At 33.8% G+C, this 13,259-nt stretch overlaps 1 protein-coding gene across 1 annotated transcript; it reads left to right on the top strand.

Moving 5' to 3' along the window:
* Positions 1-3,307: 3,307 nt before the first annotated feature.
* On the top strand, positions 3,308-8,144 carry LOC112272646 (uncharacterized). The gene is made up of 4 exons (XM_024500617.3): positions 3,308-4,412; positions 4,950-5,011; positions 5,236-5,365; positions 5,671-8,144. Exons 1-4 carry the CDS (start codon positions 4,326-4,328, stop codon positions 7,996-7,998), a joined length of 2,607 nt encoding a protein of 868 aa, XP_024356385.1. The 5' UTR covers positions 3,308-4,325; the 3' UTR covers positions 7,999-8,144.
* Positions 8,145-13,259: the final 5,115 nt, after the last annotated feature.

Below are 13,259 nucleotides of genomic sequence, written 5' to 3'. Positions count from 1 at the left end.
ATTGATTTTTAAAATTATACTACAAATCTCTATAACAAATGTATACATGTTTCTTAATAAAATATAATCACAAATATTGATATTCATTATTAATTGATTTATATAATAAATTATATAAATTGTATAAATTATCTTAAAATTATATAAATTTAGATAAGAGTAGAAAAAAATTAGAAAATGAAAAAAAAAAAAAAATACCAAGATTTAAGTTATGTTAGATAAGTACTTTGGAAGCTCAAAACTATGTAAAAATAAATGCATGATAAGGAATATTTTTTAATATGTTTTTTCTAATCAAATTTATAATTATTTAAAAAATATATTGATATAATTTTAATATAATTTATTTCATTAAAAGAATAAAAATATACTCATTCAATTTAAAAAGTAATTTATAAAATTTATATTGTATTAAATCCACATCATATATATATATATATATATATATATATATATATCATAAAACATTGTCTATTTATGATGGCAAAGCTAATCTGTATAGGTAATAGATTATAACATAATGTAATGTAATATGTTACAATTATAACCTAGCTAAGTGTACATAGTGTCCTCCTACATAACTTCATCACATTAGTACATCCAACTAAACATATTATTGATGGTATGAACATGTAACATATATTGTAATAAAGAATGATAATATGTAATATAATATAACATAACATAGAATGATCCTAATTAGTAGGTCATCATGGACAAGACTAAATAAGGATAGAATTATGTGGAATGTGTGAAATGCTCCTGAGGATGACCCGGAGGGACATACTAGACCCTAAAAAAGTAAAATAAAACTTTAATTACTTACACCATTTGGATGTATTAGGGGTATACAAGCCATACTAGTATGTATATAATAAAGAAAAAAGAAATAATATCAAAAGATGGATTTTTTATTTTTATTTTTATTTTTATAATAGTCACATATGATTTACATTTTAATTTCTAGATTAAGTTTATTAAGATTTAAAAAATAAATTTACTTTATTATACAACAATAAGCTCAAAAATTAATGTAAAAACTAATGGATGTTTATATTGTAGATTTACAAAGAAATATTATATATTAAAAAACTAATTTAGTAAAAAATAAAAAATGATGTTAATTTCTTTATAACAAATTGTGCAAGTAATGTCATCGTGAAGAACATTAAAGTTGAAATGATTGCCTTTTATCACAATTCAATATTTTGAACGCTTATTGAATTGATAATTCATTTCTTAATTCCAGTTTTGAAATATATACTTACATACAGGTACAAAATACTAAAGACATTGATAAAAATAGCTGTTCTGGTTTGAAAAGTTTGGTTCTTCTTTTCCTCTTTCCGACTGGTTTGTTTTAATTAGAAAGAAGGAACAAGATCACAGTTGACTGGTTATTGAAAATGGTTATTGCTAGTTCTAATCACTGCAAGAAAATATAGTAAAGTGTACTAATGCAGAAATCAGTCCTATCTATCTGTAAACCTACAGGCCTGAGTCATAAACCCGAACCAACTACAATTCGGCCAGTTTATTCCCTGAGGTGTTTCTGTTGGTGTTAATGTGCTCCTGCTATGGATTCTGGACAATATACTAATACTGACAGGTAGTAAATTAAGGTACCTTCCATTACTACCAGTCACACTATCGTGGGACCCAACTCTATACATTAACAGCAACAAACAACTACACTACGAGCACAGCTATTTTACAAGACTGGGTGATGACTGACACAATTCTAAACCTAAGCTTTCACAATCTGATCACGACCCACAATTTCAAACCTAGAAACATCCACGTTTGTTTCAAAGATTCAAGTTTTACAATCCATTAAGCTTTAAGAAAATGAGCCTAAAATGCAGAATCGAAATCTAGGTACTGACTGTAGTGGTGTGATTTTGCTATGTCCATTACTGGGCAACTGTGGCTGAGTACTTACAGACAAGTGCATTAAAAGTGGAGAACCCTGGCAGAGGTGTGTCAGTTGCCACTCTTTGCCCAGATGAGGATGGTTGTGGTCGTAGTATGCAGACTCCAAAGCCTGAGGAAAGTACAAACAATCCAAGCTACTCAACCTGATCCCTGTGTCTCTTCCAGCCATATGTTATCTTTACAGGTGTCAATTAAATGTCTGCTACTTTGTTCTCTGCAGCTGCTAAGACGTACACTGCACACAGGAAACAGATAATGATAATGATAATGCTGTATTTCACCAGATGACTTCCCAGGCTATTGTACACACATCCTCTAAAATATGGGCCACACCGTGCAGGAAGCTTGCTGCCTAGCATTACCCAGCAGAGCAAGAAAGGCACAGCCAGCAAGTGTGTAGTGTGATGAGGCCATGTATCAAGTGGTACAAGGTTTTAGAACATAGGTCTTCCAAATTTAAAACCAACTGCTCCTTTTTTTCTTCTGTGTAGTGTTCCTACATCCCAAATGAGGAGTTTTAATGATGGAGTTAATCATCTATTCAGAAACAGGTGCGGAGAACTCTCATATTTCAGGTACAGGGAATTTTGTACCAATCATTCAGGCCTAACACACTCAATCTCTTAGGTTCAGGAACTTATGGACCGGTGCTTTGATGACACATTATCCATCATCAACTTATTCAGTGACGCACTTTGGATGGAATTAAAAACACAGTCACAATCACCTTCCTGCAATCTCTGGTATTCGGTCATAACAATTTTTTTTTTTTTTTTTTTTTTTTTTTTTCTTCTTTATCTCTATACGTTTCTAATTATCCCGAAGGGTTTTGAAATGATCTAAGTCAGTAGTTTTTAGCGATTGGGTTTTTATCGCAGTACATATTGAAGTATATGAAATGCATGTACTGAAAGAAATATAAGCATCATCAGTGTTGTGAGACATTGCGTTCTTGACAAGAATATGAGCATAATCTATTGTGCGAATCAGTTCTGAAGCACCGCTACCTGAGAAAGAGTGCAGACATGCTGAGAAACCAGACATCAACCACTAAGTTGGTTTGCGAATGAGTATGGGCGCGTTCACAAAGAACCCAGTGGAAGTGCACCTTGAAATCCAACGATAATTCCTCTGACCACGAACAGAGGAAGGCAATGTAGAGTTCATCAACTTGAATGGAAGTGGGTCAGCGAAGAGTATTCACAAACAACTTTAACAAACAAAAGGCGAGTCTGCATTTCCTGAAGTCTGAAAACTAGTCACAAGGCAGACTCTGCAGATTAAACCCTAAATCACAGCCGAAAACTTACTGTAAAAACAAAAGAATATTAAAAAAATGGAGACAATTCCAATCATAAAAGAAATTGCCCTCCACCAAGCCATGATCCAAGTATTCATTAGTAATACAATGACACAACATGATCACACCTTGTGTGGCCAACATAGTTTCCACAGTATCATTACAGAGAGTGGATCGTATTAGGGTAAGTGCACAGAGGAAGTCGATGCAATACTTCCAAATGAGCCGTTTCCTCATGAATGCAAGACATTGACCATTACCAGACATCCACACACCTCAGATTATCAATATTTTGCTGTCCTATTCTAATTTTAATTTACAGGATATTTATCTACAAGAGTATTAGAGTGCATTCTTTGCAACACATTTCTGAACTAGCAAGATTTTCAAGGTGTAATCAAATAACATTTTTTTCATGAGGGTAAAGGCATGCTTAGCAAAGCTTAACTTATTGTTTATAATTTCTAACCATAGAAATGCTACATGGCTTCTTAACTTGCCTTCTACCAAGGCGTTGTTCGCACTGTGAGTAGAGGGATAGAAAATATCTCCCGTTCCGACGCAGAAGTTGTGTGTTCATAACCAGAAAAGACTCTCGGTGTCGCAGGCTGGCTGATGGTGCTCCGAGCTCAGCAACGTTGTTGCTCAGAATAGGTCCCGGGCGCCATTGCGCTTGAACGAGTCGGAGCCTTTGATTCAGTGGTAGGAAGAAAGCCTTACTCAGGTTTCTTTCATTGCCAAAGAATGCTTTCCTTTCGGTCGACAATTGGAGTTCTGAAGGTCAGATTGGGGAAGGGCATTGAGGCTGCGCACTGAGCGAAGCCTGTCGCGTGATTTGCTGTTGCTGCTCTCACCCTTACGTTCTAGTAACGCTCTCATGCATTCTCTGGTACTCGAAAATTTGACGTGAGTGAAGCGAGGCGCCTCAGAGGTGGTAAGGTGCAGCTAGGCGAAACCTCGGAGTGAGCTCTGGTGGAAGAGCGGAGAGGGCCCCGAGACAAGATTCAGCTCCTGATGCTTGAAGAAAGAGAGAGGAGGCTCACGGAGGAATTAGTAAATTCTGTAAATAACTGAATCTGGATTTACAGAGATGAAGGATATTAATTTAAATGATTTGCCTCCGAAGCAGCTCAAGCAGCTATGCATCGAGCATGGCATTCGCACAGCCGGTGTAAAGGTAGAGTTCTTGATTTCGGTGTTAGTCTTACGAGAGGCATTGTGATTGTTGTGATCCTCGCTTGTTTTTTTAATTTTTATTGTGACGTTCCTCAGTCTGTCTTCTTGGATTCTTCGGATTTGTTGATCAATCACTTGGAACCGTCGTCGCTTTGTTCGCTTGCCTTGTTTGAATATGAAATGGTATTGACGAGGTGTTAATGGCACTTTCTTGCACAAAAATTGATGCTGCAAGAGATAATTTAGACTTCAAGAGAAAGTTTCGGAGCTGCGGCGCAGTTCGTACGTCTTGAAAAACTTTGTGATTGTGACGTTGTGGACCGCAAGAAGATAGCAAATCGCTGTGATCCTTGAGGGTGCCAGGTTGAGGATTACATTTGACTGCCATTGTTCAGCACCTCCCTGGGTTCAGATATTACGATTCTTGGAAAAGAGCGTCTCTAAGAGTGATCGCTTCGAGTGTAATCGAGCTGAATTTTTTTTAAGACAATCTGTAAAATATTGTGCTGATATCACTTTGTTCTTGTTCACTTTGTAGCGTGAAGTTCTTGTCCGATTGCTGTGCACTAAACTGCACCATGCAGCATCCCATCCGTTCAGGTACCTTTGATAAGTCATTTTCTTGCAATCATTTTGAGGCCCACATCCACTGGTGGACCTTAGTTTATGTAGCCTATGTATCGAGGAAATTTGGTCTGCCCACCTCCAAACGATTGAAACTTACGGGTTTTAAAATCGTCCATGCTGTTCCAGCGAACCTCTTCCTTATTATATGCCCGTAATCTGATTGTTACGGTCTTTAAAATAATTTGATTGCGAAACAGGTTAACGACGTCAAGCTGTCATACGAGTGAAGATCCGCAGATATCAACCAATGTCAGAGGTGAATCTGCAGAGAAGGCCTCGACTAAATCCACCTTTCAAAGGCAGAGCCTAAGTTCTCTTGTATTTGTGGTATGGCGTGTTGCTTCTTTCTTAATCGCCACTTTGCTTCAGTCCTCTCCTATTTTGTAAAACATGAGAATGGGAGTAGATTTTTTTCTAATCCACAAAATGATGAATTTGGTAAACAAGATTGCAGCTATAATCGTAACAGATCTGATTAAGAGATAATCCAAGTGATACAGAAAACCAGGAACCACAAAAGATGGCATCTTCCAATTGGTAATCCAACATCGTATTTCGTAAATCAAGTTTGCTGTGCCATCTATAGTTTTCGAAGGATATTTTGTGCTACAATTTGTTGTTCTCGGATTCAGGATGGTCCTTTGACGGATGACAAACCCAAATGGAGTGAGAAGCATATTTCTTCAAGTCCAACACTGTCCCGAAAAACGATCTTGACAAAGTCAAATTTGTCACGAGCACGTCGGTCAGATCTTTTGCACAAGAAGGTGGATGATGGTTTATCTCCGCTCTATAAACTTCCTCAAGACTTACTGCCCCAGAAATGTGATGGATCTCCTGCTAAGAGTCGTGGTAATGTTGGTGCTCGAGAAGGAAATGTCAAAAAAACTTCGACCAGAGTCAAGCACCCTGATGGTTATCTACGCGTGAAGTTGAATGAAATTCCAGAAGTCCTGAAATCCGCAGATGTCCACCCTGAAGCAGCAACAACCGCTCGAGCTACTGAAAATGGCGCAAGTGTCACTGCTGCAGGTTCAATTGATTTAGACTCATATTGTTCCTGCAGTGTTACGGAAATTGCCACTGATGCTAGACATCATGTGTTGTCAGAGGAGTCTGACCTCAATGACAATCGTAGCGTCTCGTGTGAGATGGTTAATGAGAGCCTGATGCAGGCATCTATTGACACAACTGACAGCGACGGAGCTGAACTTGTTACAGGCAACCTTGAATCCAATTCGGGGGATAGTTTGTTGGTGGATCAGGAGACCCGACGGCCAGTTTCTGAAAAGCTATCGGTTGCCCATATTTCTGACGCTCTATTACGGATAAAATTATTAGAGAGTTTTAACATATTCAGCACTAGTATTGGTAATCCCAATATTGGGAGACAGCTTACCGTTGCAGAAGCTGGCGATGGCTTTATCTCTGCTTATTCTCAGAGCCCAGATCATGCATCAAACCACGAAATATCCAGATTGCAGGGTAGCGAAGCGGAGCATGTTGGAGATGCCTCCACCAATTCAGGTTTAGATCATTTCCCAGGAATTGCTGGTTTTGAGGACCGAATTAATATGCCATGCAACGAACAATCATGTGTAAGCGGTTGCCAATTTCCTTTAGTACGAAGTAAGTCGACCGTCGTCTCTGAAGTCCCAGATTTAGCGAGTGTTGAAAAGTTAGTCACAATGAGGCGGGGCTTGAAATTTTGTCGCATCAATAGGGTCTTTGAAGAAGATTTAGACATATTAAAGACTAATGACGGCGTTAGGGAAACGCTCATGACTTCAACAGACACAACTCAACTCAATCAGGTTGCTCCTGATATTCTACTTTTAGACGGTCCTAATGATTACGACGACTTTGGCAATCACGAGAACTGGAGAGTGACATTATCCACTGCAAATGAAGACGCTGACAACACAAAACATGGAGATATCAAGGATGGAAAGATTATTCGTTATCCATCTGACTCAATCCTAAACGGTATCCAAGATTCTAAACCGTTCCCTTCAGAACTCGACTCCAAGAAGAATGTTACGAAGTGGGGCTGTGTTTCTGCTTTAAATGATATCTCCGAGGATGCAAGTATTAAAGAAGTTAATGATATCTGTAGTCTCCCTGAACTCAAGCTCGCTGAAGGTAGTGAAATTGGTCACAGTTTGAGGCAGAATATCGATCGAATGAATTGGCTGCCTCAGACGCAGTTCAAAGCAACACCTCCTGAAATGGTCGCATCGGACATAGAAGCAACAAACGCTGAAAATGAACACGGAGCTGCTGGATCTCACTTTTCAATTCCCTTCCATCTTGACTCACCCAGGTTCTCAGATGAATCCCTTGAATCAGGCGTCGTGGTCAACGTCTCACAAGACACCATTGAACGAAGTGTATACAACGAAGAGGGAATACCAGCCAATTGTACTGAATCATTTCTAAGGGGTGCATGTGAAGTTACAGAGTCTACGTCTCCTGCTCCTGCAGAAAGAGAAAGAAGTAGGTCTTTCAACTGCACTCAAGAGATCTTGGACGGTCTCAGCGATGAAAACAAAGCAGCAGCTTTCAACCTTCAGATTTCTGAAGAAGGGGAAGAGAGACTTGGGGTGCGCAGTGCTTGCGAAGGACACGAAGATACATGCGTCCTTATTCAAGCACAGGCATTAGCTGGAGTAGCAGCTAGTTCAACAGACTTGAAGGAACATGAATCTCGACATCAGACCTTACTTGTTCAAGATGCTGTTAATTTGCAAGGAGACAGACATTCCTTAGAGAAAAATTATGCTGATCCAGCTTCTGATACATTTGAGAAAGCTTACGAAGATACTGCAGCCACTTCTCACATAGGTAAGAGAGAGAAGATTTTGACCGTCGGGCTCAAAATGGTTATTGTTGTCGGGACTCTCACTGTTGGAATTTTAAAATTTAGGACGTCTAAGCGTAAATTAGAAGATAAAAGTTAGAAACTCTCGACACAGCAACCTGAGATATCTGTTCATTCTGCTCATCGAAAACTCTCCGTCCTCAAACTCTTGGCCTACTGTAATTTTTCTCCAGAAAATGTCCAGGAATCATTGAATACTTGTAACCGATTTGACTTTTTTCTTCATTGTGTGACCTTTGAAAATTGTATTTGAAAAATCAAGTTCCTCCCCTTGCTCTCTATGGATATTAATATGGCAAGGATTCTACAATTGAAAACCAATTGGACAATTCATTGATGACAAAGTATAAGCACATGTGGTGTAGCTTCTGCGTTTCATGGTAAATTTGTTGATAGTTTTAAATCTTTATTTTACATAGATTCTCCTTCTGAGAAATTCTCCTCGCAAGAAAACATTTTGAAGTAACAAATTACTTGAAAAGTCTTTCAGTAATCCAGTCAGTGGAAAAGATAATATCTCCTCGTGATACTCCTCAAGGGCATTGTGTGAACTAATTTTTCTCCTTACTGCCAGAGTATCCCTGTTCACTTTTTAAACACTGCCATGAAGAACCAAAATAGTAGTACATACTTGCATCTAGTGTATACTGTGACTCTGAAGTACAAAGTTGTGGCAAGGCTATTTCGAGATTGCTTTTTGATTTTTCAGAAGAAGTAGAATAAGAAAAAAGGAAAAAGAATAATAAGTTATCACAGAATTTGTCATGGAATGTCTCAGCAACGTCACATGTGTTCTATACTTGTCACCAATGGATGGTCCATTTGGTATTCACTTACAAAATCCAAAGAGAGTGAGAGGATGGATTTAATTCTTAATACACAATTTTCAAAGGTTACTAAATGGAGACATTAGTTATGAGGAGATTTCATTTTCTTCCCATGGGTTTGTCAATAATTAGCTTTCCATCAAAAGTTTCACTTTTCACACCTTCTAACATTAAAAATGTTGAGATGAGCGAGTAATTTAATTGCAAAAGATACTAGTTGAATCAGCAACATATTCTATATTTTGTAGAGGTATTTTGTAGAGGTATTTTGTAGATGACCACAAGTTTAAAGAGTATCAAAGATAATAATAATAATATTTTTACTTAAATAATTAAAAAATAAATTACTATTTTAATAATCAATAATTTTTTTATATGTGACTATTATATATATATATATATATATATATACATATATTTTAATATTAATTCCTAAAGTTTTTAAATAATTTTTTTAAAGTGATATTAAGAACTCAAAAATAAATTTTAACTTTTGAGAGTAGAAAACATACTATACAATTTTTATATTTTACACATAAAGATTAAATTGAATTATACTCATTTTGTCAATGTCTATTGATAATTGGATGTAGGCCAATATTTGTAATTAGCGCACCTATTAAGAGGTTTCAAAGCCTTGTTACCAAGTGTCACAAAAACCTCTCTATTCAATCAATTAGCTCCACCATTATGGATTGTTGGATTGCAGATGCTATTAAGATGTAATTTTATCTATTGATCAAATTTTTGGGAACAAAGAGAGAGAATGTAAGGGAACCAAGGAGCGGATAGGTAGATTAGAGATTGGTCAGTTTGGAAGTTTGGAGATTCATCCATATTGACATGGTGTGCTAAATTTTGTTTAGGTGTTGCTTTTAAATGCCACTTTTCAACCATCACTCTTCCTTTAAAGAATAATTTTAAAAATATTTATTTATAATATAGCCCTAAGAAAGAAGGTGATGTTGATGTCTTTACTACTTACCTCGATGACTCTTTCTTTTTATTTTTACGTATCACATATATACATAGTTATTTATATAAGAAGTATTAGATAGAAAGAAAATGTAAGTAGATTTAATATTATCTTATGGCAAAGCTTCAAAGACTCGTATTTGACATTAGACATGTTTATAGTTGATTGATAGGTTAAAAACTTGGCCAACAAGTTAGTAATGTATTATACATGTTAATAGCTTGTGGAACAAGCTATCTATATGGTATATATTTGAAAAACTTATCTTCTAAATTAGACGTATGTCTTGTAAATTGGATATATATACATGGTCATATAAAATATTGTTATATAGCTCCTAGTTAGATAGTATATATAGAAGAATGAAGCCTTTTTCATTCTTGGCAATGCCTTTCTAGTCTTTATTCTTATTTTAAGACTTTTTAATCTTCTTGTCTTTAGCAATAGCCATTCTAATTTAATATTATACCACCTTTGAGTGATTTTTTAGTCTTTTCAAGTAACAAAAGAATGTATTGATCTTTTAATTCTTTAAGATTTATATCTTTGATAGTTTGGCAAGAGTGCTAATTCATTGATCTTATTTTTTTTTAGAAGTAAGTGGATTATTCCACTTCTATTATTGTATTTTAAAAATTATAGACTATCTACTTTTGAATTAACATTTAGTTTTATAATATTTATTTTTTTCTTAAAAAAATAGATTATTTTTTTCATGAAATTTTTTATTTAATATTAAATATTATAGAATATCTTCTTCTAATTTGAATTATATATTTATTTGACTCATTTATAAAAGAAAAAACTATAGATACTATTTTTAATAAAAATTTAAAATAGATTTGTAATTATTTCAAATCTTTATGAGCTCGTCAACATTCTTAGGGTAGAAATCTCACATATCTCTAATATCACTTATAGAATTAGTATTCATAAGCCTATGGAAGATTTGTCATTGTTAACTATTTTAGATTTTTATTGACAATTAAGGAGGTAGTATTCCTATACCTATGGAAGTCAACAATGAAGTCCAAAATCTATGCCAAGAAGTTTTAGAGTAGTATTTAAGGTGTACCATCAATTATTAATAAGATGATTGGACATTTTTTTTTTTTTTTTTTTTTTTTTTTTAATATCATTGGTAGAGTTTGCTTATAATAACATAGTACATTCTTCTATGCATTTTTTTTATTTTTTTTATTTTTTTATTTTTTATTTTTATTTTTTATAATTATGGTTATTATCCATAACTTGATGCTATTCACTTTTCAAAAGTTGATAATCTTATGGCAATAGATTTGGAAAATCATTTATCTGAGCTACATACAACAATGAAGGCGTGACTAAAAGAGGCTCAAAAATAACAAAAGAGTAATGCAGATGCCTATTACAAGGAACAACATTATTTCTACATTGGCGATAAGGTATGATTATTTTTTCATAATATTAAAACTTTTCACTCTTGTGATAAGTTGAATTATCATAGACTTAGACCATTTTCTATTTGTGAATACGTCAATCTAGTTTCTTATTAATTATATCTATTGGAGTCTATGAAAATCCATCTTATATTTTACATATTTTATTAGAGTCATATAAGACAATGAATATCTTAAAAAGAAAGCAAATTTCAATGCCTTTTATAGAAGTGGATCATAATCAAAAATTTGAAGTAAAAGAAGTCTTAAACTCAAGGTAGCGTTGACTTAAGCTGAAATACCTTATTCATTATTGCAAATATGATATTAGCAAACGTACATGGAAGCTAGGAAAAAATCTTACAAATATAGTAGAGAAGGTCAAAGCTTTTCATCAACAACATCCATTAAAACTAAGATAAAAGATAAAAAATCTTTATTATAAAAGAAACACAATTTAAAAAAAATTACATTCTACCTTCTATCTATGTTTGTAATTTTTGTATAATTGTGGTATTAAAGAGATGGAAAATCAACAATCAATAGATTCAACTCAAGAGTCATGATTTGCTGACTTATTCGACAAGATATTGTGATTATTATAGCTTTCAAGTTGACATAATAGGGATGAAGACCTTCAAAAACAACATGTTCTATTTTGAGTAGATGACAACATACAATGCATTTGATATTACAACTTGGAAAAAAATACTTCATGTTTGGTGATTTTATTGGATGTAGGAATGATTTTTGATGGTATTACAAATATTTTTTTTTGAAGGAAGTTGTGAAGGACTTAACAATGATAAAATAATAACGTGGTCTTTTATCCTAGAATGGGACATTACCAATGGCTTAGAGGACCTATCAACTACCTTTAAAGGAAACAAAGATTAGAGTATGTGACAAATATAATTTGCTATATCTTATACTTCTTTAACATGTTATCATTGCTCATCTTAGAATTTGTCTCTAAAAGAAGAAGTAATGTCACTTACATATATTTTTTATAATTTTTATCTAGATAATATGAATAGGTAGAAGTAGATTAATTTCATAATATCTTCCAAAGAAGCTTTGTAGAAGCTTTATAGACATTGCTTTGACTTTACATATATTTGTAGTTGATTGATAGGTTAGAAACTTGGTCAATAAGTTAACCAAGTGCCATTCATGTTAATAACTTGTAGAACAAATTAACTATGTGGCATCCATATAAAAAACTTGTGTTGCAAGTTAAGATATGTGTCATGTAAATTCAATACATTTTTGAGGTCCTATAAAATGTCACCATGTATCTCCTAGATAGATAGTATATATAGATGCAAGAATGAAGCCTTCTTCATTCTTGTTAATTCTTTTCTTGCTTATAGTCTAATTTAAAGAGTTTATATTGTTATTGTCTTTTGATAATAGCTACTTTAGTTTTTTTTTAATATATATACTACTTTACTTTTATTTTTTCATACTTCTTTGAAAAAATCCGACTTATTTATTTCTTTTCATCAAGTTCTTATCTTTGATAAAAAATTGATACTTTTGACTTTTCAAAAATTGATAATCTTGTAATAAAAAGTTTAGTGAATCATTTATTAGAGCTACATACAACAATAAAGGTATATCTAAAAAAAGCTAAAAAACAACAAATAATCAATGTAGATGCTTATTGCAAGGAACAACCATAATTCTATGTTAATAATAAAGTATGGTTGCTTCATTGTAATATCAAGACTATTTATTTTTCTAATGAGTTGGATTATTGTAAACTTGGACCATTTCTTTTATGTAAATAGATTAACCTACTTGCTTACCAATTGCACCTACTAGATTCTATGAAAATTCATCTCATATTTCATGTGTCTTTCTTTAAAACATATAAGCCAATAAATATATTATGAAGATGACAAATGCTACCTCCTCCTATAAAAATAGATAATAATCAAGAGTATGAGGTCAAAGAAGTCTTAGACTTAAGATAGTATTAAAATAGGTTAAAATATCTTATTCATTGGTATAGATATGATATTAGTAAATACACATAGAAGCTAGTCAAAAATCTTACAATTGTAGCATAGAAGATGGATTCTTTTTATTGACAATATCCATCCAAATTAAGATG

The sequence above is a fragment of the Physcomitrium patens genome, chromosome 2 (assembly GCF_059467195.1).
Source record: "Physcomitrium patens ecotype Gransden chromosome 2, ASM5946719v1, whole genome shotgun sequence".
In the NCBI taxonomy this organism is placed as follows: domain Eukaryota; kingdom Viridiplantae; phylum Streptophyta; class Bryopsida; order Funariales; family Funariaceae; genus Physcomitrium; species Physcomitrium patens.
The sequence above is the reverse complement of the archived record's forward strand: the minus strand, read 5'-3'. Positions and strand labels throughout refer to the sequence as shown.